Source organism: Lissotriton helveticus, chromosome 1_2 (genome assembly GCF_964261635.1).
Source record: "Lissotriton helveticus chromosome 1_2, aLisHel1.1, whole genome shotgun sequence".
In the NCBI taxonomy this organism is placed as follows: domain Eukaryota; kingdom Metazoa; phylum Chordata; class Amphibia; order Caudata; family Salamandridae; genus Lissotriton; species Lissotriton helveticus.
The window spans coordinates 2230032-2255442 of NC_136058.1; the positions used below are offsets into that span (position 1 = coordinate 2230032).

The 25411-nt window shown below is 46.0% G+C and overlaps 1 protein-coding gene across 1 annotated transcript in view; it reads right to left on the reverse strand.

Annotated features, from left to right (window-relative positions):
• WDR47 (WD repeat domain 47) overlaps nucleotides 1–25411 on the reverse strand; it is a 381791-nt gene that overhangs the window by 202066 nt on the left and 154314 nt on the right. The window contains exon 7 of the mRNA XM_078668245.1: nucleotides 11459–11637. Coding sequence (XP_078524371.1) covers nucleotides 11459–11637 — 179 coding nt within the window. The remainder of the gene's footprint in view (nucleotides 1–11458; nucleotides 11638–25411) is intronic.

Sequence of the window (25411 nt, forward strand, 5' to 3'; positions counted from 1 at the left end):
TCTGATTGTTTACCCCTGGAAGGTGTTCTGCTAGAAGATAAATCCTGTGATGGATTGCCCAGTTCCAAATGGCTTGAGAGAGGAGTGACAGTTGGATAGAGTGTCCAAGCCCCCCCGTTTTTGTACTTGGTACATTGCTGTCATGTTATCTGTCCGGACTAGGACAACTTTGCCTATAAGGTGAGTGTGAAAATATTTGAGCGCTAGAACTGCTAGAAGCTCTAGATGGTTGATGTGGAGGTTTATGTGCTTGTTGCTCCACAGACCTTGTATTGTGTAATCTGAGAGATGAGCACCCCAACCTGTCAGAGATGCGTCTGGTGTGAGCACGATCTGTGGAATAGGGTCGATGAAAGGCCGTCCTTTGATACATTGTTTGGGTTCCACCACTGCAGAGAGCGATGGGTACGGCTGTCTATCAACACTAGATTGGTTAACTGACCCTGTGACTGATTCCACTGCCGTGCTAGGCACTCTTGTAGGGGACGCATGTGAAGTCTTACATGGGGTACAATTGCGATGCAATACGCCATAATTCCCAACAACTGCATGAACACTCTGGCTGGTAAGGCTTGGTTGGCTTGAAACTCTATTATCATAGCCTGAATGTTGTGAATTCTGGCTACATCGGGAGAGGCTAGAGCTTTGACTGTGTTTAGAGTGGCTCCTAGGTAAGATTGCATCTGTAAAGGATGCAGATGAGATTTATGTGCATGGACTGTAAAGCCTAGTTGATGAAGTAGGTCTATTGTCATCTGAGTATGTCGCAGACAGGTTGGTAAGTGCTGGCTTTGATGAGCCAGTCACCTAGGTAAGGGAAGACATGAACATGTTACCAAGAGAGGTGAGCCGCGTCTACTGCCAGACATTTGGTGAATAGCCTGGATGCTGTAGTCACTCCAAAGGGAAATACTTTGAATTGATAATGCTTACCTGCTATCACAAATCGGAGGTATTTGTGATGAGTTGGGTGAATTGGAACAAAAAAATATGCGTCTTAAGTCTAGAGTAGACATAAAATCAGCCTTTTGTAAAAGAGAAAGTATGTGTTGAAGGGTCACCATGTGAAAGTGCTCGGACAGTATATATTGGATTAACTCTCAGAGATCCAGAATAGGTCTTAGGGAACTGTCCTTTTGGGGAATCAGAAAATACAGAGAGTAAACTCCTGAACCTTGGTATTGTACTGGAACAGGTTCTATAGCTCCTATTAGTAAGAGAGATTGCACTTCCTGTTCGAGCAATTGCACATGTTGTGGAGACAATTTGTGAGAGAGAGGTGGAATTTTTTGGGGATTGTTGGTAAGCTCCAGGCAATAATCATGTTGGATAATTCCAATTACCCATTTGTTGGTTGTTACACATTGCCACATGGGGAGAAATTGTTGAAGACTTACCCCGACAGGTGTGGTATGGTCGGGGGGAAGCATGGGCAAGTCACTGCTTATTAGGGGGAGGGGAGTTATGGGGTGTGTTACTCCTACCCTACCTTTAGAATTATTCCCTCTGTAACCTCCTTGAAAAAAAGCTTCTAGAGTGAGGGGACTGATTATTACCCTTGTAGGTGGAGTTATTTTGGTCTTAGGATTTGGTCCTGGATCCCGCACGGTAAAAGGAACAGCGAAAGGATCCTCTGTTTGAAGAGGACTGCAGTGCTCCCATGAATTTGGCCACTTTAGTGTCCTTTTTAATTTTTTCTAGTGCCTGATCGACCTCTGGCTCGAAAAGATGTTTCTTATCAAATGGCGGGTTTAGCATGGATTGTTGGACCTCTGTTTTAAACCCGGAGATCCTTAAATACGCATGTCTCCTAAACAAAATGCTAGTGCTGACCTCTCTAGCGGAAGTATCAGCAGCATCTAGAGCACATCTCATGAAAGAATTGGAAATTAGTTTTCCCTCATTTATCAAATCTTGTTTTATGTTCATCCCAGTGTGCTCTGTCATACCTGGGTAGAAGTCCCTGCGTATTTGCAATGTGCTAGTGTGTGGCAGCCTGAGCAGCTGCATGCCTGCCAGAAGCATCTATTAACTTGGACTCTTTAGCTGGTGGAGGAGCGTCCCCTGATGTTTGGGAATTAGCTCGCTTACGAGCATTAGACACTACGAGTAGATCTAATGGCAACTGGCCTTTGATAAAAACTGGATCGGTCAGGGAAGCTTTATACTTTTTGTCAGTTCTAGGACTAAAGATGCGTGCACGCACAGGGTCTTTAAAAATCTCGTTGGCATGTCTCATCATGCCCTTAAGCATGGGAAATGTTTGTGATGACCTATGTGTGGATCCTAAAGACTTGAACAAAAAATGTTCTTCTAATGCTTTTTTGTGCAATGCCACCCCGTGATATTGTGTGGCCCTGGCAATGAGTTCTTGATAGGTTATATTGTCATCTGGAGGAGATGGCTTGGTAGGGTAAAGATCTGGGTCATTATCTGCTGGAGGATTAATTGCGTAATCTGTCCATGGAGCCACTGATAAATGTGTACCCCCATCATCAAAATCATCGTCATCATGGTGAGACTGTGGAAAATCCAGAGATGGTATGTGCAAAGAATCTGAAGGTGGAGAGGAGATTGGAGGAAGGGATGGTGGTGGATGAAAAGGACTGGTAGCAACAGACTTCCTTTTTAAAGGAATCTTATAAAACATTTCCTCATCGGGAAGCTTGTGTTCTGAGGTAGTTTAGAATGAATATGTCCTGTTTCAGGGTTAATATTACAGTCTCTTTTGTTTGGGATCTTTTTTCGGTGGAACAATGTCTAGGTTCGGATCCGAAGGGGCATACTTTGATTTTGGTGCCTGCATGGGTGGACCTTTTGGTACTGAATATTTCAGCTCCGAAGGCTGTTTCGGTTTCGTCGAGAAAAGCTTCGGCTCCAAGCCTGATTTGTGTTTGGAACCGGAGGGCTTCGGTTCCAACAAGGATTTTTGCCGTCTCGGTACAGAGCCGAAGGCTTGACTGGGTGTTTCGGAGCCAGGCCTGGAGGCGGGGGTCGGAAACATCATCTCGGTTGCGACCTTGGCCAGAAGGCAGAAGTGATGCTAAAGCCTTAGGTTTTTTGTGGGTGAGTTGGTGGGGCACTCACATCACCTTGTCAATGTGGCAGTTCTTCAGGGTTGAGGTCTATCTCGAGCTCCGAGTCGGAGTCTTGCATGGAAAAGGCTTCTTCCGCCGCTGCCGCTGATACACCAGCATCTTCTTGACCTGATTCTTCGCCCAAGATGTCCGGCGTGTCTTCGATGCTTTGGCACTGCATCTCCTGATGTCGAGCCTGACAATCGCAAAGAGTTTTCTTCGATCAAAACGATCTGCAAGCTTCGCAGTTTTCTTCCTTGTACTCTGGAGACAAGCACAAGTTACACACTTTGTGCGAGTCAGTGAGTGGATATTTCGCGTGGCACTGAGGGCAGAATTTTAACGGTGTCCGCTCCATCGACGGAGAGCTTACACAACGCGGTTTGGCCCGAAGGCCGTCCATGAAGCTTACCATTTGAAAAGAAGATTCCGAAACGATACGCGGAGAGGTGGGAAACGTGTATGGAAACAATACCGTTGAGGCTGGAGTGGATTGCACGTCAAGGTGAACCGAAGAACGGTTTCGAACCCGATGGCAGAAAAAAAACAATCTAAAAATGGATTTGATGACCATGCACACTATCACCGAAAGGAGGAGTCACCTTACGCCGTGACTAGGAAAGTCTTTGAAGAAAAACAACTAGCAAACATCCAGACCCAACACTAGATGGCAGGAGTATGCACAGCATGTGTATCTACAGCACACATGCCTCGATTATTATGATTTTCCACGACATCCTTCGGTGTTTTATCCTCAATGATGAAGAAAACCAGAGATTTTTCTTCCAATCCAGCTTCTTTCTTCTGCGGTCTCTGCATGCAGAGCCAACAGTGGAAAAATGACAACCACGCTGGGAGGCTTTCGGGGTGTACCCAGTGCTTGATATGGGAAAACAGAAGTGCAGGTTACTCTGTATCAGAATACTGCTTATTTCTGAGAAGTGCCAGTACTCTCCAATTAAAAGTATTACGTCTCTCTTGAGAAGTGCAGGTACTCTCCCTCTCAAAATAAAAAGCACTGGCCCATTTAAAGCACTGGGTGCACGTCCGAGGTCAGTAATGGAGGGACATAGCACTACATGGTTGATGACAATGCCAACATTCAAAACAAGCATTTGTAATGCAATAGGTCTCGCATTTGCAAGAGTTTGAGCTATTGGCATTGTAAATGACTATGCCTTTTATTTATGTGTTTTGAAAACCTGCAAGCGGTGCGCAAACACGCACTTTGTACAGATAGTCCTTGCTTACGAGAAGCAAGGCTAGCAGTAAAAGAGGCGCAGTTATTGCCAGCCTTGCTTCTCCTAAGCAAAGGCTATAAGTACAGAGTGCATGTTTATGCACCTCTTGCAAGTTTTCAAAACACATAAATAAAAGGCATTGTCATTTACAATGCGAATAGCTCAAACTCTCGCAGAAGCGAGACCTATTACATTGCAAATGCTTGTTTTCTTTGCTATTATGAAATGGGTGTTTTGCTTTGTGTTTTCTGCATGGTGGGCACACTATAAAAATAAATAAGTTACCTTATACTGGCCAGAGTGCTACCCCTTCTGTTTGTGAAGGAAGTCTGCTTGGAAATAAACACACACACACACACACACGAAAATATCTAAATCTATCTCTCTAAAAAAATGCATTCTGACATGGCTAGTCACGTTTACACTTCGTGATCTATTGTTTTTGATGTGTATGGGTGCATGTATATTGCAAGCATCAATACTATATTTTACAATGTAAATATTTTTTTAATTATCAATAGTGTACTAACGTATTCTATTTTCTGTGTGATCAGTTTGGTTTACCGAAATATTCTCGACCCAACGATGTCATGATGACACTGTCTGTGGACAATGCATGGGAAGAAAGACATCCAAACTATTGTGTTATTTATGAGATTTTGCAATGGAAATGAAGTCAACGCTATTTAGATGTACAAGGCACAAAACAAGAAATGTGTGGAGGGCAAAGCATGCAGAGCAGGGTTTTATCTTGGGTGCCTGGTATTTATATTTTACACAGGAATGATGGCACCAAAGAGATTGTATGTATTACGAAAAGTCATGCATGCATACGATGCTGGTTATTGTATTGGGTTGAAGGAGGAGGGAAACTATGTATGGAATATACACAGTCACCGACCTCGACGCCCCCTGCCAACCCACGTAGATGATGATATACCACAAGTTGCCAATGAATCCTGGGGCTGTTGGTCAATATACAGAGACTGGTTCCAAAAGAGTTTTCTTTTTCATGTCAATCAAGGGAATGAGTGGAACAGACACACACACTACTAGGTGTGTTTATAAGACCCATTAAATTGGAATTTACAGATATATGAGATTTTGGCACCACAGGGGGCTGGCAAAACAAATTAAAGACCACATGCTGTTGAGATTTTTATTCGGGTATAAGTGAGGCATGTGTTTCTGAACAATGAACAGTGCGTTTTATTTTAAAGTAAACAAGAATTCTACATGATGAACTCTGCATTGATCATGTAAAAGGTTGCGCTGCTACAGAGTTTGAAAAGATTTTCACCAAATTTGGTATGTATGTATCACTTCACTGAATAGATCGTTATTTTTGTTGGTTGTAAATCTGCTCAGTAGTTTTCGTTAAATTCTTAGAAAAAAGATGTCACACAGCCCTCAATTAGTTCGTTTTAAAGTTCATGAACTGTGGTCTGTGAAAGGAGCATTTAAATTAAAAATCAATCTGACAAGCTAAGAAGCTGTTTCATCCATTGGGCAGTTCACTGTTAGCAAAACACAGATATCGGTTTGTGAGCAGCTAAATTCTGATTGGCTAACAAAAATTGAAAGGATTATCTCTGGTAACCATTACACAATACAGTGGTGAGTTATGACCCAAGGCTAATGGAAAAAAATACTGACGACTAATCCCTGGTGACACAGCAGAGGGATGAGATATATCCACTATAAGAACAAGGGGAAGACGCCCAAGCGGTGGCAGGGTGAGGTGCCCAGTCAGGGGAGACTGTGCGTGGTCAACATGTTTCTGCCTAAGTGTGAACATACCGCCGAGGTTCACACTTTGGTCCTGTAGAATGCCTGGCCATTAGCATCATCTAGGCAGAAACATGTTGACGAGACATAGCTGATTAATCTATCCAGCTCATACATCTCTCATTTTGTTTTTATTCGTGTCTGGTTGGCCAACTAATAAAATTATTTTTGGACACAATCTAGACATTTTTAAACCACTACACAATCACTTTCACTTGTCACTCTAACACTAACCCTCTCCGCAGTAATTCTGGCATTGAAGCACACCGGGGAGGCACTCGGCCTTCCTGTTGGGGCCCGATGATGAAGCATGTCACCAACTAGGTTGGTAAGTAAGGGCTTTCTAAAGAATCACGTTTGATTCTCCTTGCTTGCTCTTCTCCTGAGAAGGCACACTCTTTTGTTGTTTTGACGAAATACAATGTCCTTCAGCAGGTACTTTTGAACAAAGCCTCCATCTTGGCCTTGAGACCTCTTTCGTCTTTTTGATGATGAGCATCTTCTGTTCGACGTTGATCGTTGACGGGTTTTTTTCCAGCATCAAAGGCTCCCCTTCGCGGTATTACTTCTCGTGCCTGCTGCACTCTCGGGGTCGAGGCCAGTTCAGAGGGTCTGCTACCTGCCGTATCCTTAACTTTTGATCTGAGGGGCTTTCTGGGCTTGCTTTTGCACTCCACCACTGTTGGCAAAACGTTGCGATCTGTTGAGCAGTTCTTAGCCAACTGACTAGTACAGCTACTTCTCTCAGCCTGTATGTGCCACAGGGACCACTTAGGCCTAGGGATTTGTTGCTTCCATCAGTGTTAGGGTACTCCGTGTCTTTTCCTCCTTCAACTCGGCTCCAGACAAAATGTGATCCTGATGTTGGTGATGCAGAAATGCGGAATAGACAGACACGATCTGGTTAGTTTTCCAAGGGCCATGGTGAGATCCACAAACTTCAATGGTAGTTCTTCAGCCTCAGGACTCAATCTCCCATGATGTACCAAGGGAGTCCAGTGCATGTCCAGTTGCCACTGGTCAACTGGTCTCCCAGTTACAGCGGTCGCAGCGGTTTCTTACAGGTGAGTAAATCTTTCTCTTGGGGGACCAGAGTAACTTTAAAGTCAACAGGCACAACGGACTTGGGGGGCCACCTCGTGAGGGTCAAGACTCTGCCAACAGGCACTTTGGCGTACTGCAGAGAGTAGGTATTCCTAAGAAGCTGGTCTCTCAAGGAGTGCAGGTCTCTTTGACTTTTGCTGGTCCTGAAGCAAGGCGACTTAAGAGTCACTTAGTCCAACCTGACAAGTGGAGCTCTTTCCACAAGTGCAAGTGGCCACAGTCCTCTTTACAAGTCCTTCAGGTCCAGCAAGTGCAGCCCTGTCTTTGGTGCACACTCTCTTTGGTAGATCAGGGAACAGCAGGGGAGTCCTTCTTCTATCTTTTTTCCACCAGTCTAGTAGTGATCTGAGGACTGGGGGTCTAGGGTGCCACATTTATGCCATCTTAGTGTTTGTGGAAGGGGAGGACTCATTAGCCAAGGGGCAATAGATACCACAGGGCAACCTTTCCCACTTTACATCACTTCTTGGGGGTTTAGCCAGCAAACAATAACAGAATACCCTTCTATATCGAAACCCAAGATGGCGCTAGCCTTCTTTCCCTGTGAGGAGCCCTGGCACACCCCTTAGGTATACCAAGCATAATGAGTCACTCGTCCTGGAAAACTGGTTCTGTAATGGGTCATCCCCCTCTGGAGAAGATGAAGGCCAGTCTACCTACAAGAAGGAGCAGCAGGCGAAGGTGTGGTCGCCATTTGCTTCACTGAGACAGTAGCTTCTTCGAAGCTGGGCCATCTGTGACTACTGCCCGGCAGTCAATAGGCTGGAGGAGGTCTCGCCTCCTCCCAGCAGCACGTCCCTTAATTCCCTGTTGCTGAGAGCGCTTCACACTTCATAGCAGAGGGCAGCAAATTGTCTCGGGTGGCAACTGCTGCAGATAGACAGAAATGCTTACTGCAGATCGACATGAAAGGCTATCAGAGGTTTGGGCAACACAGTGGTGACTTTCAAAAGCCACCTTCCTGTTCAAAATTACCTTAAATACGATCTCAGCAATGAGTCTGGTATAATGTAAAGTTTAATGAGGTACCTTGGAGTAATAGCTTTAGTGGCACCCGAATGGACGTTAGCACTTAGTGTGGTGGCAAGTTAGTCAAAGGGACCAACAAGCCTTGCTTCAATGAAAACAGCAATTTCGGGTTTTCACTGCCAGGGTGCATTAAACACAAAAGGAATATGGCCTTCTTTTTAATATTAACCAGCTTGTCTGGACAGCTATAAAGGCCTTTCTTGCAGGTGAGTTATGAATATTTAAAATTAAGGTGTTGACCTGGTAAATGGGTTAATTTTGTCATGTTGAGTTGGCAGGTATTAAAGAAGCCTGACTAGGCAGCAGTGGTGGCACAGATAAGTGCGGCAATCCAGTAGTGACAATTAACTTATTAGCCCTGAGTACCTCTTGTACCATATACTAGGGTGTGACGGGGCAAGCGGACTGGGAGAACCCATACGGAATAACTCCCCGGAGTGGTGGTCCGCCGCTCCCCTCTCACCATGCCCGTTGTCCCCACAGCTGCCAGAAAACCCGTGGAGGGAAGAACAGGAGGGCTACGGGACAGCGTCGGACTCGGGACATGGCTCCTTTAACTGGACTGAAGACGAGGTAGTAGCCCCGCCCCTCTACAGCGGCGGGACATCAAAAGGCGGAAGAGAGAGTAAGACTACGGACGGCGTTTCCCTGGAGGACGAAGACGGTGCGGTGAGGAGGAGAAGCAGCGAGAGGAAGAAGCGGGAGGAAGAAGACGAGGACCAGACGAGACCTGCTGTAAACAACAAGCCAGGAGGCCAACGTCTCGGTGCATCGCCCCGCCACGTTCCCGAGGGAGGAGCGTGGCTTTCCAAGGTACGGGGCAGAGTTGCGGGGTGGGTGGGTCGGCGTGGTCTGCCTACCGAGTGAAGCCTTTGTGTAAAGTGTACATAGCATCCCCTGTATCCCCTACCTTCACGAGCACTGTTAGCACTGCGCTACGTTGTATAAAAACACCTGCACTCGGTTTCCTTCACCCCCCCCCCCGGCCCCTACGTTACATGTACTGGTCAGCCCAGTAACCGATCTTTCTTCCTTCATTTCTCGGTCTGGCGGACCCCTCGCCTGAATCGGAAGACAGAGACTACAGCCCCGGCGTGAAGACCAAACAGGAGAGCAGAGTGTCAGAAGGCTCTCCTACCCGAGCAAGAGTGAACACCCGAGTACAGCAACGGAAGCACCCTGAACCCCTCCAACCTTCCTAAGAACGTCCCTACTGACCCCGCTGCCTTTGCAAGGGAGAGACTTAACACCCAGGATCAGAGCCTCCGGTCCCCTTCATACCTAGCCCTTTGCAACCCCAATAGACAAGGACCTATACCATGCCCCGTTTGCAATGCAAAGGAAGACTTACATTCCAATAAAACCTTCTTTGAAATCCCTTATCAAGGATCCTATCTTTGTGTTCACCCCTAGTCCTACAGTCCCTACAGGGCAGCTCACTGTCTCGCAACCCCCCCTGGGACATAGGGACTAATAAGTTAAATGAGCCAATCAGCTATTAGCCAATTGTACACCCAATTTGTGGGTCATAGCATATGTCAGGAGTGACTAAATGTATATCTTGAGTAGGTGTTCAGTGGAAGGCAGGAGTTGTATGCATAGGCTGTGCTGGAATAACCAGAAGTTACCTAGCGGGCACAATAACAGATGACAGTGAATTAGAGAGTTCAACCACAGGAGGACAGGCCTATCTGAATTGAAATAAATCCTGAAGCATTTGTCAACCAACATAAACAAAGATGAGGCAAGAGTTATGACTGACTTGAAAATGAGGTTCCAACTGTGCATAGAGTTCAGTCTGTCCTTTGATATCAACTTCCTGGGTCTATTTGACATCAAGCAGCGTTCGACACTGAATAGCTTGCCACTGTATCCATCATTGACCAAGAAAAAAAGTGCACAATGTGAAAAGGTCTGTTTTGGCTATTCTGCCTCGGAGTCGTCCAAGATTGTTGGACCATGGAGGTAAAGGAAGCCATTTTTTCCTTGCCCACCTGAACTTTCTGACAATTTTCAAACATCTATTCTTCTGCCCATGGATTTAAATTCTTGTTCTTACCATTATGGTCCTCCTTGAAATGTTGGGGAATGCTTCTACTTTTCTGTGTGAGGAAAATCTGGCTGGATGAAAAGGTCATGAGGTCAGTGGAAACTTTTTTACCACACAAAGGGCACTTCACAAAGAGTTAAGGCATTGGCGGGGCCAAAGAAACAGGTTTTCATTAGAAAACAGTTTTAACTGATTGAAAAACACAATGGATGTTAAATGATAGTGAGTTTTTATTTTTTTAAAGGTTTTTAGTGGCCAAAATAGCCTATAAGGCCGAGCTCGGTGCACCAGGATCCTTGTTACGGGAGCACAGAAGAGAGCTACTTGTCATTCAGAAGGTATGGTGAGATACAATAGGAATAGACTTTGGTGAAGGAGAAGTCAACTTTCCAGCCTTTTGGGGCTGCAGCCTATCTGTCTATATTGGCCCTGTTTTCTTTAATGTCTCCTTTAAGAAAGGTTTGTGAAAGAGTTTTTACTGGTCATTATTTCAATAAGAGTGTCTGCTTTGTTGGAATGTGGCTGTTGTAAAGAAAACAAACAAAGCAATGGACCAATCCAGCCTGTAGAAAAGCTACCATATTATAATCATTGTCATAATTTGGCTTCTCTTTAAATAGTTGGTACACAGTAATATGCATTTTTTAAAGTGCCCCTGGATCCTGTCTTTTGGGCAGGGGAATGGGGAGACTATTCAATGTTTATGACTAGCAGTGAAGATCGCTGGAGGAGAACTTTAAATTATTATATGTTATGTCTCTCAACAAAATTCCTCTCAACTTTAAGGGATTCCATATTTCACAATCAGCAATTTTAGGGATATATTGGTCCCCTTTGGCAAATGTAAATATTTTACTCAGTACTAACTGGTCCGCACTGCATGTCCCTTTCCATCAACAGAGTCCAACAGAGCAGTATAACATGTCATATCCCCTAGATAATAGCAAACTCATGGAGATACGCATCACTCTTTGCTCTCTACAATGCTCAGGAATGGTCTGCATTGCTTTAAGGCTGTTGCTGTGAACCTCAAAATTTAAAGAACCTGATGGCATTGAATGTGCACATACATACAAGTAGTTGCTGTTTGGGATTTTCCAATGTGCCACTGTTTGGATAGATACAGTTTAGGGTTTTTATTTACAAATTAAAAAACCAAAGGGGCAAACCTGTTGAGGAATTTTTCTGTGAGATTTTGTTGTTGCTTGGGCCCTTCTTCTTGGTTTACACCACCTTCAAGTAACATTTGCTGGTAGAGTTGCCTCTGTTGTTCTTTCTGCTCCAAGTGCTGCTGGTACCGCATCTTTTGTCTAAAGTACTCTTCAAACTGCTCTGTTGAATCCCGAAGCTAGAAAACAGTACAATAAGAACTTTAAACGGGAACACAAAATCCTGAGGCAAACATATAAATATCATAATCAGACCATGTAAGGCACCATGTTTTTATCATAAATTGAAGTAAGAAAATGCTTACATGCATCATTAAATCCATTCTATCAGCTGGATAACTCACACTCTTACATGCTCTTTTAGAGTAGAATGGTGGTAGGTACACTACAGCACATAACATGAAAGAACGGCAGCCATCTTTTAAATCTCCACAAGATGCCTCCATAAACACTAAAACTCCAGAATAATTTCCATATGCAATCAAACATGAATAAAGCACTTGATTAACCCATGTTACACACAGTAGCATGCTAAAATCATCTATTGTTTTCCCTGTTTTCACTGACAGATGACTGGAAATAGGCCTGCGTGAAAAGGAGCATCTATATTACATAAGGGCTACAGAATCCAAAATCTAAATAATAATGCTAAAGGGACATACGGCTTCTAAGAGTGCAATAGCAGTCTCTGGACAATCTGTATTGCAGTAGTCCCCTATGCTGATTTGCAAAGTGTTTCACACATCTTTAAATGGAGAAGCATAGAGATCAGATGCCAGACTTCCCCGCACATAGTTTATGAGCTGGTAAGCCAACACCTCCATCCTACTTCTCCCAAGGCCTGCAGTGGTGGATACCACTGAATTCAGCTGGGGCCCAACAGTGGAAGCCTTTCCATATTAGCTTTATATGAAAGATCAGATAGATTTTGGTATCTCATGAGGCAGGTGATCAAAAAACTAACAAAAAACAACAACTAAAAACTCCTAATCACCACTCCTCCTCCTCCTCCTCCTCCTCACATACATCCACCACTCCTTAAAGATCTCGGTTACCCAGTAAAAAGCACATTTTTCACCCATGTAAACAACAAAAGGAGGTAATTGTATCCTGAATAAGCATGGGACCCAATGTTTTAGTTTGTCAGAGCAGCCACACAGAACCAGTCACTTTCCTGCGGGCACAGAGGGAGCGCCGGGAGACCCCCTGCTCCGGTGCCGCACAACGCCATCGGGCAGCCGTGAGGGAAACGGCAGGACTTCATCCCCCAGCAGCCTCGGGGACACCGGCGCACACGTGACGTGCAGTCAGCGCCAGGAGGAGATACAAAGCTACCCGCGCCCGCTCGCTCCGCGAGTCGCGCGCGGGAGAAGCCCGGGACAAGGGCGGGGCCGTCTGTGGCCGTCAGGGGACGACGAGGGACGGGACGGGCCTCCTCCCTTACGCCCAGGCTTCAGGACACAGGAACAATATGGGTAAGCGAAAATTACCCTCCCCTACTGTTGGCGGGATCCCAAAAGTGAAAGTACCCAGGAATTCTAATAGTATTCTATCCTTTCTTACTACGGAGGTGGGGAAATTGACTACAGAAATTGCCAGAACCGAGCGTAAATTGGGACTAGAACCATCGCCGATTAACAAGGGGGTATTACCCAACCTCAAGCTCAAGCTGTTACTACGCCTATCCCCCTCGAACCTAGGATTGTCATTGTACCACCTAAGGAGACAGTTATACCTACCACTAATACCACCGATGAGACTATTGGGGCGATCCCAAACCCTTCTGGTGCTGTCGGGGTATGCACTGCTGCGCGCCCAAAGCAAGCCAAAAGACAGTATAAGAAAAAGAACACGAACAAACCAAAGGGAGGCAAGGGTACCCTAGGTTCATTGGAATGTGCAATTAGAGACATGGTGGAAAAAGCTATCACTGAAAAAGTAGAGTCCACGCTTACAAAAATTGCCACAGATATTATTGATGTTTTACACCAATGTGTTGATGGTATCTTAAGGAAATGTGAGCGCTTGAATGTGTGTTTAAAATCTGTTGAACCCGCCGCGTTTGTATTCAAAGGGAACACGTCCGTGGCACCAGGACCCCCATGCACACAGCCACCTAGTGGTTGTAAAAGACCTAGAGAAGAGTCCCCAGTAGCTGAGAGTGTGGCTGCCATTTCTTTTAGTGGTTCAGCCATTACTCAGGCAGGCGCCCCCAATATTGCAGGAGGGAACACCATGTCCTCCAAATGTGTGACTTTGGTACAACATAAGACACCTAACTTGCCTAGCCTGGCACGCCAACCTATAATTAATTTGCCTCCTGAGGCTGTACCTTTTGTAGCCATTTTGGTTAATGTTCCTCCACTTAAGCCAGGAGAGATTGAACAATCGTCTCAACTGTTATCCAGGACAAAGTCATGGTCAAACATGAATTGTTCGGGAGACAACGAGATTTCCAGCGCGATTCTTTCAGCCCGACGGGTGGGCTGGCTAGGGCGTACAAACAAGTCTGTAGAGGGCGATTGTGTGATAATACATTTTAACAATCCAGGTGAGGCTTGCAGATTACTATGGGATGCCTCGCCCCTGGAGGGACTAGATGCAGGGCCCCGAGCTGTACCTTTGGTTTTTTTTTTACCCTATTACTAGACCTCAATTAACATTTAATAAGGGTTACCTCCAAGGAAAGGAACATGGCAGGAAGGTTCCCCTGCCTATTTAACCAGCTTACATCCCTCAGGAACCTCATCATAGCTGGACCACGAGCAATAGGTCGAACCACCCTGGTATGTATACACCGTTGGCCTTAAATAGACCCTTGCCTTTGCACAATAGATTCACGCCTCTGACATGGGCTGTCGATCACAATTGACTCCCAGCCACCAATGATTCTTCACCAACTCTACCTCTAGCGGATATTCCACTGCCAGGAAACCCTAGTAGAAGGCTTAAATTTGTAAGCTGGAACATAGCCGGGCTACGCTCCAAAAGGGAGGACAGTGCATGGCTCAATTTCCTAAATCAATATGATATTATAGCCCTGCAAGAAACCTGGGACTGCAACAACAACTTCTGGGTCCCTGGGTATACATCCTACTTTGTCCCAGCTGTCACATCTTCTATTGGCAGGGATAAAGGGGGCCTTCTGATCCTGGTTACCGTACACTTGGCGGGAACCGTTAAACAAATAGCCACCTGCTCTCCTAATTTTTTGTGTTTAGAGATCAGTCTAGCAAATGATCTTAAATTTATTTTTATTAATTTTTACAACTCCGTATTAGACGGAGACCCAACTGAGCACCTTCGCTCTCTATCGCATTTTTTGGCTAATTATACAGAACGTCAAACCACTTTTACGCACACCATAGTTATGGGGGATTTCAATACTCATCTCTGCAGGTTTTCTTGTCATATAGAAGATGTTGATTGCCCCAATTCAGCCCATCACCAAAATTTTGAACACAGCCTAAAAGGTCAAGCACTAGAAAACCTTTTATCCACCATTGATCTCTATGAACCTGGGTTTAATGACATTAACGATCGTGTCATGACATACTGTGCTAGAAACTCTGAATCAATAATAGATTATATCTTTGTTTCCCCAGGTTTACTAAGTCTGGTTTTTTTCTATAACGCAGCTGTGGCTGCTTTTAGCGATCATAACCCAGTCATCCTTGAGTTCGCTAACTCTGTTGGCCTACTCAAGGAAGGAAATAATAAAACGGTAGAGGTGGCTGTGCGGTCTAAGGACCAAGGCAGAAGGGTGAAGTGGTGCAAAGTAATCCCTGCAGACTTTTTTAATAATATAACATGTAAAGCCCGCAAAGAAATTGATATTTTTCTGGACAGCTCAAAACAGGGGGAGGAAGTGATCCCCGCTTATACTACTATATGTTCACTAGTTTCCGAAGAATTAACTGCCAAATCTAGAAAGAACGTACAGCCACACAAGGGTTGGTTTGACAGAGCCTGTTCAAAAGCACATAGTAGTCTCTTGGCAGAACTTAAAAAATCACCAAGGGATAAGGGGGAAGTGTCCAGATTAAGAAAAGAATACAAAAATACTATTCGTGCACGCAAAGATGCACTTAAAAAGGAAGCTTGGTCTGCACTAATGGAGAAGGCAACGCTAAGAGATAGTGCTAGCTTCTGGGCCATAATAAATAATCCCCTCTTTTCCGGGGAGGCCAACGACAATTTGGAGGCCAATATTAGTGAGGAAGATTGGCTAGCACACTTTAAAATCATCTATGGGAGTGATCAAGTATGTGAACCTTCCACCCTTTTCACAACCAATTCTCCCAAGTCGGCCCTTTCCTTCTCCGTGGAAGAAGTTGAAAAGGCCATAATCAACACCGAAGGGAAAAAAGCCCCAGGCCCGGATGGTGTTCCAGCCGACATGTACAAGGCCAATACCCCCTTCTGGGCCAAAATCCTGACTAATACTTTTAACACTGCTACCAACCATAATTTGCCTGCCTCCTGGTCACACGCAACCATTATACCTATTTTTAAAAAAGGTCAACGGGGAGACCCGAGGTGTTATCGCCCCATCTCACTCATTGATTCTTCCTTCAAAATCTTAGGGAAGGTGATATTGGCACGAATCGACGAGTGGGCTGCTAGCAATAACATTTTATCAAATGCCCAATATGGGTTCAGAAGGGGAAGGGGGACTGAGGACCAGTGCCTTAACCTACACCTGATCCTGGGAAAGTATACAGTAGCATCTAGTGGATCGATTTACTTAGGGTTCATGGATCTGTCCACGGCCTTTGACCTGGTCAACAGGTCTAGGCTGTGGGAAATCCTTCTGGACCTGGGGATGGACCATTCCTTGGTATACTTTCTGGCAGAAGCGCACCGGGACCTGGAAGCCTCAATTAGGATGACTCAGGGGGGAGCTTGCACCGCTGGTTTTAAGTCCACCAGAGGGGTGCGCCAGGGTTGCATCCTCGCCCCTATGTTATTCACATTGTACATAAACCACCTCGAATCCACCCTGGGTCTGGTGACGATAGACGTCCCCGCGCTTTGGAGGGCTGTCCACCCCGGTCCTCCTTTACGCGGATGACGCCGTGCTTGTGGCACGAACACCCCTCGGATTACAGAGATCATTGGCGGCTTTTGACGCCTTCATGACCACCCTTGACTTAAAAATAAACACTGACAAGTCACATGTCATGTCAGTGGGTGGGGGGAAGAACAAGAACAAAAATTCGAAGTCCTTTTTTTGTGCCAAGACACCAATTTCTAGTGTAAAAACTTTTACCTACTTAGGGGTGGTTTATGACGAAAAGGGCTCCTGGGCACCCCAAATATCAGTAAAAGTTGATGTCATGAAAAGATCTGCGGCAGCAATCTTAGGTTTTGCTAAACGACTGGGTGGTAAACCTACAGAAGCAATGCTAGCAATATATAGAGCTAAATCAATTGCAATAGCAAGGTATGGGGCTTCTATATGGGGCTACACTAACAACGTAGTAGCGATTCAAGTAGAGGAAAACAAATTCCTACGTATGCTCTTAGGTCTGCCACAATCCACGGCTACTTTTTCAGTACATACGGAATTAGGCCAGGGGTACATAAGTGATATCATTAAACAGTCTCCAATCTTGATGTGGCTAAGAACTTGGTTGAACCCTAACCTAACCCTGAATCAGGCAATCTTAAGGGATTGCTTACGTCTGGACAATATGAAAAACATCCCGTGGCTAGCATACATTAAAAATACCCTAAGCTCCCTGGGCCGCCCTGATTTATTTTGCAAACCAGAATGTATTGTTAAAGCTGACTTGGAATGGTTTAAATTGTCTTTTATTTTTTTTAATTTTTATTTTTTATTTTTTTCATTTTAAAACCTTTATTAACATGAAGGCATAAGGTGCATACACATGGTCGTAGTTCAGAAGAATAACATTCGACACGGAAGCATGTTACGTTAGGGCAGTGCATACAATGTATAATCAAACGCATGCGAATGTCATCCCAATCTCGACGTGGTTGGCTGCTATCTTGTAACTTATTACAGGTGACGAAGCGCAGCATATTGTCTCACATCATATAAGCCATATCTCCCGTACCCTCATAGTGCAATTAGTAACATTTGAAGTATACAATGCAGAACAACTAAAAGCAAACTTAACCATTGTCACCATCGTCCGGTGTGCTACACAAATATATAACTAATCATCAGCACCACTTCTGGCCACTCTGCCTGGTCCCAGATAAAGCTAGAACTACACATCAGCATGCCGAAGACTGGCACCCAGCATCTCCCCCGTCCATCTCTTTACTCATCCTCGTCTTCGGAATCTAGGTCTTCGTCATCTGGCAAGGGCTCGCAGATGTCCCCCCTATATGTATTCCATGGTGTCCAAACCCTGTTCCATTTACGGGGGCAAGCCCTGAGTACATATACCGCCCTCTCTACCACCATCAGCAGGTCCATATTTCTAGTCCATCTGGCTGCTGTAGGCAGATCCGGGGCCCCCCACTTTTGCGCAATGTCTCGCTTAGCCACCGTGACCGCCAGAGTGGCCCAGATCAACCCATACCTATCCAGGTCATTGGGATCCCAGACGTTCAACAGACATTTACGAGGTTCAGGTAGGATGGAAATTTTGAGGGTTTGAGAGACAGTGCGCATAACCTGCTTCCAGAATTCTTGAATCTTTGGGCAATCCCATAGCGTGTGGAACAGCGTTCCCTCCTCCCCGCATCCCCTCAAACAGAAGGGGTGGGTTGCCCTCTGTATCCTATGTAGTAGTGTTCTAGTGTAGTAGGTGCGGTGCAGAATTTTGAGTTGCACTAATCTAAATTTGGCCGAAATACCTATTTCCTTTGGGGAGGCAAGTGCTGCATTCCATTCTGACTCATTTAATTGGCCTATCTCCTCCACCCACTTCTCCTTAAGTCTAAGCGTAGGATCATCCAGGTTGTTCACTAGCTTTTTATATGTGAGGGAGGTCGCACTCTGTGGCATAAAGTCTGTTAATAACCTGTCCTCCAACGGCGAGGATTCCGGCAATACGGTGTTTGCCGGGACCGCTCGGAGCAGTGCATGACGTGTCTGTACATATCTGAAAGTCTCAGTGGGACCCAGATCGTATTGCTGTTGAAGGTGGGAAAGCGCAACCACCGTGCCTTTGTCCCACAGATCACCCACCGTGGAAATCCCTATGCAGTCCCACTGCGCAAACCCTTTGCATGACCTAAGGTTACCTAGTGAGGGCGTATCCCATAGTGGTGTCATCTTGGTAATCCTCCCTTGCCATCCCATCCGTGTCTGTGCCATATGCCATAAGGCTACTGTATGTTGTGTTGGGCCCATCAGTTTTCTAACTTGCGATTTGTTATACAAAACAGAGAACATGCAATCCGTCCCCAGTTGCGACCAGTCCGCCCTGTAAGCTGGGTCCGTACGAGGGATGTGGATCCATTGGTTGATAATTTTTAGTTGGGCCGCCCAATAGTATAACTGTATATTTGGTAGCGCAATCCCCCCCTCATACCAACTTTTCACCAGTTTATCATGTGCGATACGCACCTGGCCATTACTCCAGAGCAGACTGTTGACCAGGGCCGTCACCTGTTTGAAGTATTGTGGCTGAATCATATGTGGGGTATTTTACAGCACATAAAGGAACCTCGGGAGCGCCATCATTTAAATTGTCTTTTATTAAATACAGAGAATTAGAACGGGAGAGCGGAGAACTTGTGAAACCTACAGTGAGGGAGCACTATATTTCCAAGTTAACCATAGCTATCGAACCGTATTTAACGGTTGTGTCAATCCCGTTTCACCGCTGGTTACTAACTAAATTAAGATTCAACCAGATTCATTTTTTGTTAAACGATTCTAAGGTGTGGGCTAAGCCCGAGGATTTGCCCCTTTGTAATTGTGATAGCTACTCATTGCAGGACACTTTACATTTTATGTTTTTCTGTAATTTTTACTCTCTGCCTAGGAAAAAATATATTACCCCGTTGCTTAAAAACAAGGGGTTCGTCCAAGCTAAACCAGCTCTCCTTTACTTAAAACAGTTAGACTCCCCACTAATAATGTTTGGTGTTGCAAATTTTTTGGTGGCTGCTTTTCGCCTCAAAAAATGTACCAGGATTAGACAACTTAACAGCATTAGCGACAACTTATGAAATCTTTGAAATACTCTTTTACCTTTTAAAAAAAAATGTAAATATTTTAATTGCTCATTTTTAATAGCGTTATCAATTGACTGTAATTGTATTCCCCTGAACATATACTCGTGCCTATTGTGTGCTTTTTATGATTTTCACTAATCGAAATAAAGTGGTTTTGAACTTGAACTTTGTCTTTTTCTTTCAAATACCCATATTTCGAGAGTCCTGAATAAATTCCATGACAGAACACTCAAGTCATGTAAGGGACTCATACCAGGATCCACCACTGGCGGTTCTTGAAACTGCACCATCAGCTGGGTAATGCCTTCCATCAACTGGTAAGGCAAATTCCCCCGACTAACAATGACTCAACTTAAGAGAACAGTTTCTTAGATGTTCACCTTTTCTCTTCTAGGGCTTACTTCAGACCATATGGATATTTTGGTGACTGGCTGGAGAGACAATTCGACGTAGGCAAGAACTATTTCACTCAAATATGAACAGGCCAGAAGTAGTGAATTCTTCCTCCAATGAGGTGAATCAGGAGTTATCGGATGACTTCCTGTATTTCTTCTCTTTCAACAAAAAGTCTAGACGCAGATGGTGTTTGAACCTTGTCTTTTTCCATATTGAAAATAACACTTTCAAGACCACTGCCTCCTGCGTTCTTTTTTTCCCTTTTTATTTTCAAATGTTCAGAGTTGAACAAGGCAACATTCACGTTATAGAGCAGCGGTCAGTGCTTTTTTATTAGTACAATTAGGATTGTGGATTAACAGCTGCAGTAATAAATCATATCCATCTAGTGTTACAATGCAACAACACTGGCTCTAGAGTCTGCAGTGTGCGGAGTTCAACAAGATAAGCATGTCAATGCTCCATTTCCCCTACTAGATATGTCCGTAATGGGACAAATATCTTTTCGTCGAGATGCTCTTGGAACCTTTGATGTATACAATTGTGATAGCTCACTGCACATGGATAAGGCTTTCAAGTGCCTGCCTCTCCCCCAGGACATGGAATCTCTACACTTGCCCATCAGCAGGGTGATTGCTCCAAATGTTCTAAATGTTTTCGAAACATCTTTCGTATACTCCAGTTCAGAAGAGCTACTAAATGACCAAGCGATGGCCATGCTTCGATAATCACCTCACCTAGGACCTAATGGGTCTATTCGAACAGCCAGGTCTTCAGCCTCTTGCAGAATTCAAGAACTAAGGAGGAAGCTTATATGTGCAGTAGAAGGTCTTTCCATGCTTATGAAATGATGTAGGAAAAGGCTCTACCACGGGATCTGGTTTGTGAATGGGGGAGCCAGTGTGAGTGAAGCATGGGAGGTTGAGAGTGATTCTGGTCGCCGAGTTCTGAATGGTCTGCAGCCTTCTGGTGAGCTTTTTGCTAATCCTGGCATAGAGGGGGTTACCGTAGTCTAGCTTGCTCGTGAACAGGACGTGGGTGACTGTATTCTGGGTGGTGATTCGTAGCCATTTGAAAATCTTTCTCATAATCTTAAGGGTATGGAAGCATGCAGTGGTGACGGTATTGACTTGGGTAGTCATGTTGAGTTTGCGGTCAATGATGATCCGGAGGTTCTTGGTGTGGGTGGGTGAGGACAGCGTTGGTCCTAGCTCTCTTGGCCACCAGCTGGAGTTCCACTGTGATGTGCTCTTCCCGGAGATCTTGATTTCGGTCTGGTCAGTATTCAGCTTTAGAAAGTTGGTCTTCTTTCAGTGGATGATTTCAGTCATACAGGCAGTGAACTTGCTCTAGGTACTGGATGTTTTGTCCGTGAGGGCGAAAATGAGTTGTGTGACACTAACATAGGAGACGACGTTGATGTTGTGAGACTGGATGATTCTGGGTAGAAGGATCATGTATGCGTTGAAGAGGGTCGGGCTCAGGGAGCATCCTTATGTAACTCCACAGAGGAGGCTGCGGACGCCTGAGGCGTACGGGGCGAGGCTGAATGACTCAGTCTTTCCAGTCAGGAAGGAGGAGATCCATTGGAGTGCATGTCCTTGGATTACAATGTCGTGTAGGTGTTGAATGAAGATGGGGTGGGAGACTGTCAAATGCTTTAGAGATGTCCAAGAGGGACACTGTGTCTCCTCTGTCAAGAGTCCTGTGGTAGTCATCCATGGTGGCGATGAGTCAGGAATCAACATTCTTGGTCACAAATAAGAAGATGCCGAGCAGGCTCACTCCAGAAATGAGAAGCCTCCATAATCTCCTCCTGGCTCTAATGACCAGTGGAAAAAAGGTGGACCTGCTCTACCTGGGTCCGTGGCAGAGAATACAAATATGAAGAAAAAAAAAAGATTTATTGGGAGCATTCAGGTATACCGTACACAATCACTTGCATCACTACAGAACATAAAAAGAACACCTCTAATGTATAGGTATCACAGGCAAACACACACATTCACGCAGATACATAATTTTGGAGTTAGTAATGAGAGGAGCCCAGGTGCAACCAGTTGCCGCAACAGCTATGAACCACTGAGCCAGAAATGACCAAATAAGCTACCAGCACATACCCGTGGAAAGGCTACCAATTGATGCCTAGAACTGTCTGACAAATAAGAACTAAAATGAAAAGGAATGGACCAAATGTTCCCAGACATGTACCAGTGTGTTGAAACTTATCTGAAGCAGCCACTATGTTAAACCAACTGATTACGTATTTACCTGGAATTCCCCTTACCACTCCTACAAACGTTGCATGCCAAGCGATTGAAGGTTCTGGCAAAGCTTCTCATAGAGGACTTGTTAGAACTGGCTATTTCTGGTAGGCTAAGGCTGACGCCAAAGCCAGGCAGAAACCACCATTCTAGTCAGGGCAATGGAGTGACACGCCAAGATAACCCCTGCTCACCCCCTTGGTAGCTTGGCACGAGCAGTACGGCTAAACTCGGAGGCAATGTGTAAAGCATTTGCGCCAGCGCACAACAGCAACAACATCCTAGGCACACCACAAAAGGAACTCCACACAAGGTTATATAAAATAACTTTTGTATTTGTCAAAACATATCAGATCGAAATCACACATGTACATTGTGCCAACTGGCACGGGCAATATTCATAAGGGATTATTTACAGGACAGGGCCACATGGGCCACTGTCAGAATCAACACTTTTAGAAATAGAAATACTGTCAGAAATTAGAATAAAATGATATATAACAGTTATAAATTACATCCAGTAACTACTGGGAACAGGTAAGTACCACCTTTGCAACCCTAAACACCTTAGGAAAATGTCACGCAGGGGACCAGGACCTCACTAGGACCACCTGAACTGGAATGAACAACCACCTAAGAATAAAATACATTTAGGGGTATCAGCGAGAACACATTACACGCGATGCCTAAAACATTCAGAGGTGTAGGGGAAAAAGGTAAACACATGATGTATAAAAACACATTCAGCGGTGTAAGGAAAGTAAACACATGATGCCTAAAACATTCAGAGGTGTAGGGAAGGAAAAACACATGATGCATAAACCAACACATTCAGAGGTGTAAGATCCAGGAAGACACATGATGCATTAAAACATTCAGAGGTGCCAGAACATAACTCAATAGCGCAAAAACACATGATGCCTAAAAACATTCAGAGGTGTAAGATCAAGGTGCGTAATCATATTAAATGCATTACATTTCCTAGCACCATATCACATTGCACAAAACTCACATTAGGCAATTACCATCACATAGATAACCACATTGCGCCTAAATAAAATCACATACCAGCCCCTATCTAATAAAAGGGACTAAAAAGAGCCCTGTGTCCAGAATGTCAGGGCGCGCTGCCAATGCAGCACCAGTCAGGCGCAAAACCTAAACGTTGCAGGTGCCCACTACTTGCTGGGCACCTGGGAACCACACAAGACCTAAACGGTGCAGCTGCCCACTTTGCTGGGCAGCTGGGAACTTCAAACTGCGACAGGGTCCTCACTGACCCTTAGGCGCGAACTGCGCCCACTGCTGGAGCCACACAGGCTCTGGGCATATCACACATGCCCCATTGTGCAGAACGTTGGAGCCGCACAGGCTCTGAAACACTTGTGTCCCCCAAGGGCCTCACTGGGCCCTAAACATCAGGTGGGCGGTGAGCCCCTCTGGACTCAAACAATAATGTGCCCCCCTAGAGCCTCCGTGGCTCTCGAAACAACTGGGGGAAGACACGGGCCACAGGGGCCATTGACAGAACGTGGGGGCGGCCCACTGCCATCTGGGGCCGCCCGGAATATACCCCTGCCGTGGCAGAGCTCTCAAGCTCCTAAAATCATGCCCCAAATGTTGGAGCGGCCCGCTGCCAAGTGGGGCCGCTCTTTGCCGTCACTGTGCCTTCAACAGGCACCCACAGTAGCCCACACGGAGCCCCCCAGCCCTTCGACTCACCGGGCTCTCTTGTGCGGGGCTCCTCCAGGCGGCGGCTTCTCTGCTGGGCGGCGGCTCTCCTTCGCCGGCGCTTCCTTCTCTCCCCGGGGCTCCCTCAGCACACGGAAGCCCCAGCAGCAGGCCACGCTTCTTCTCCTCTTCCCGGGGCTCCCTCCTCCTCACGGGAGCCCCGTGAGCACCAGCAGCCTTCTTCCTTCGTGCCGCCTCACACACGGCAGCTCTTTGGCCAATCCGAGCGCGGCTCAAGGACATGCCCCTCGTGACGCCGCACTTCCTCTCTGCCGTGGCTCAACCGCAGCGCGGCCCTCGGGACGAGCCTCCCTCTGACGTGGCAGCTCCTCTCACGCCGCCCAATCACCACGCGGCTAGCAGGACGAGCCTCCCGCAGCCAACCAATGGCTGCGCGGCTCTTGAGACAAGCTTCTCCGGCGGCCATTACACACAGCTCGGGCCGCGGCGGTGAACAAAGGGGCATAACGAGGGGTGGGCACCCTATAAAATAAAATAGAGAAGCGAGGTGGGCACTCGCAAAATAATCACATAAACGGCAAAGTCGCAGGGTAGGCACCTGCCAAATCTCACGCAAAATGCGTGACGGCGACACGCTCGCCCTTCAGCAAAAACGCTCTCAAGCGCTACGAGCCCAAATAAAGCGATTCCATCGCGCTGGGGGCACTGGTAGCACCCACAGGCCCCTAGAAATGACCCCTATAGCAAGAAGGGTCCACAGAAGTTCTTCAGGGGATGCAGCAAAGTCCTGGGGGGAGATAGGAAGAAGGTCCAAAGGATCCCAGGGCAAAGCAAAGTCCTCAATCAGCCCAGGCAAGGCAGAGGGGTCCCCCAGAAGTCCTCCAGGCATCCGTCAGGTATCCAGGGGCTGGGCAGGGCCCAGGGATTCCCCTGGGCCCAAGCAGCAGCACACCCCTGGTAGGATTCAAGTCAGAAAACAAGAACATTTTGGAAGGGGACACAGCCCCTTCTTATACAGAGAAAAGTCTTTGAAGTCTTTGTGCAGGCAGTGTGAGAACCAGCTAGAAGGGGTTATAGGGAAGTCCTTTCAGTATCAAGGACAGAGGTGACAGTCGCCCAGCGGGGAGGTGGAGCCAGCATTGTGGCAGGCAGGCACAGCCTCATTCACTCCCAGGTGCTATCTCCACCCACTTCCTTGGCAGCAGATGCTGCCTTTCATCCACGGGCTGACTCAGACAACCTCCTGGGGGCTCTGCAGCCCCTGTCATCCTCAAACCAGACAGTCAATCCACAAACAGGCCCAGGCACTCTGGGCCAGGCTCACCAGCCAATCACACGCAAGGCACAAATTACACAAATATGCCAACTTCTAGAAGTGGCACTTCTCCACTAGACACAATCATGCCGCATATACCATAGTGCAGCATTCAATCTCATG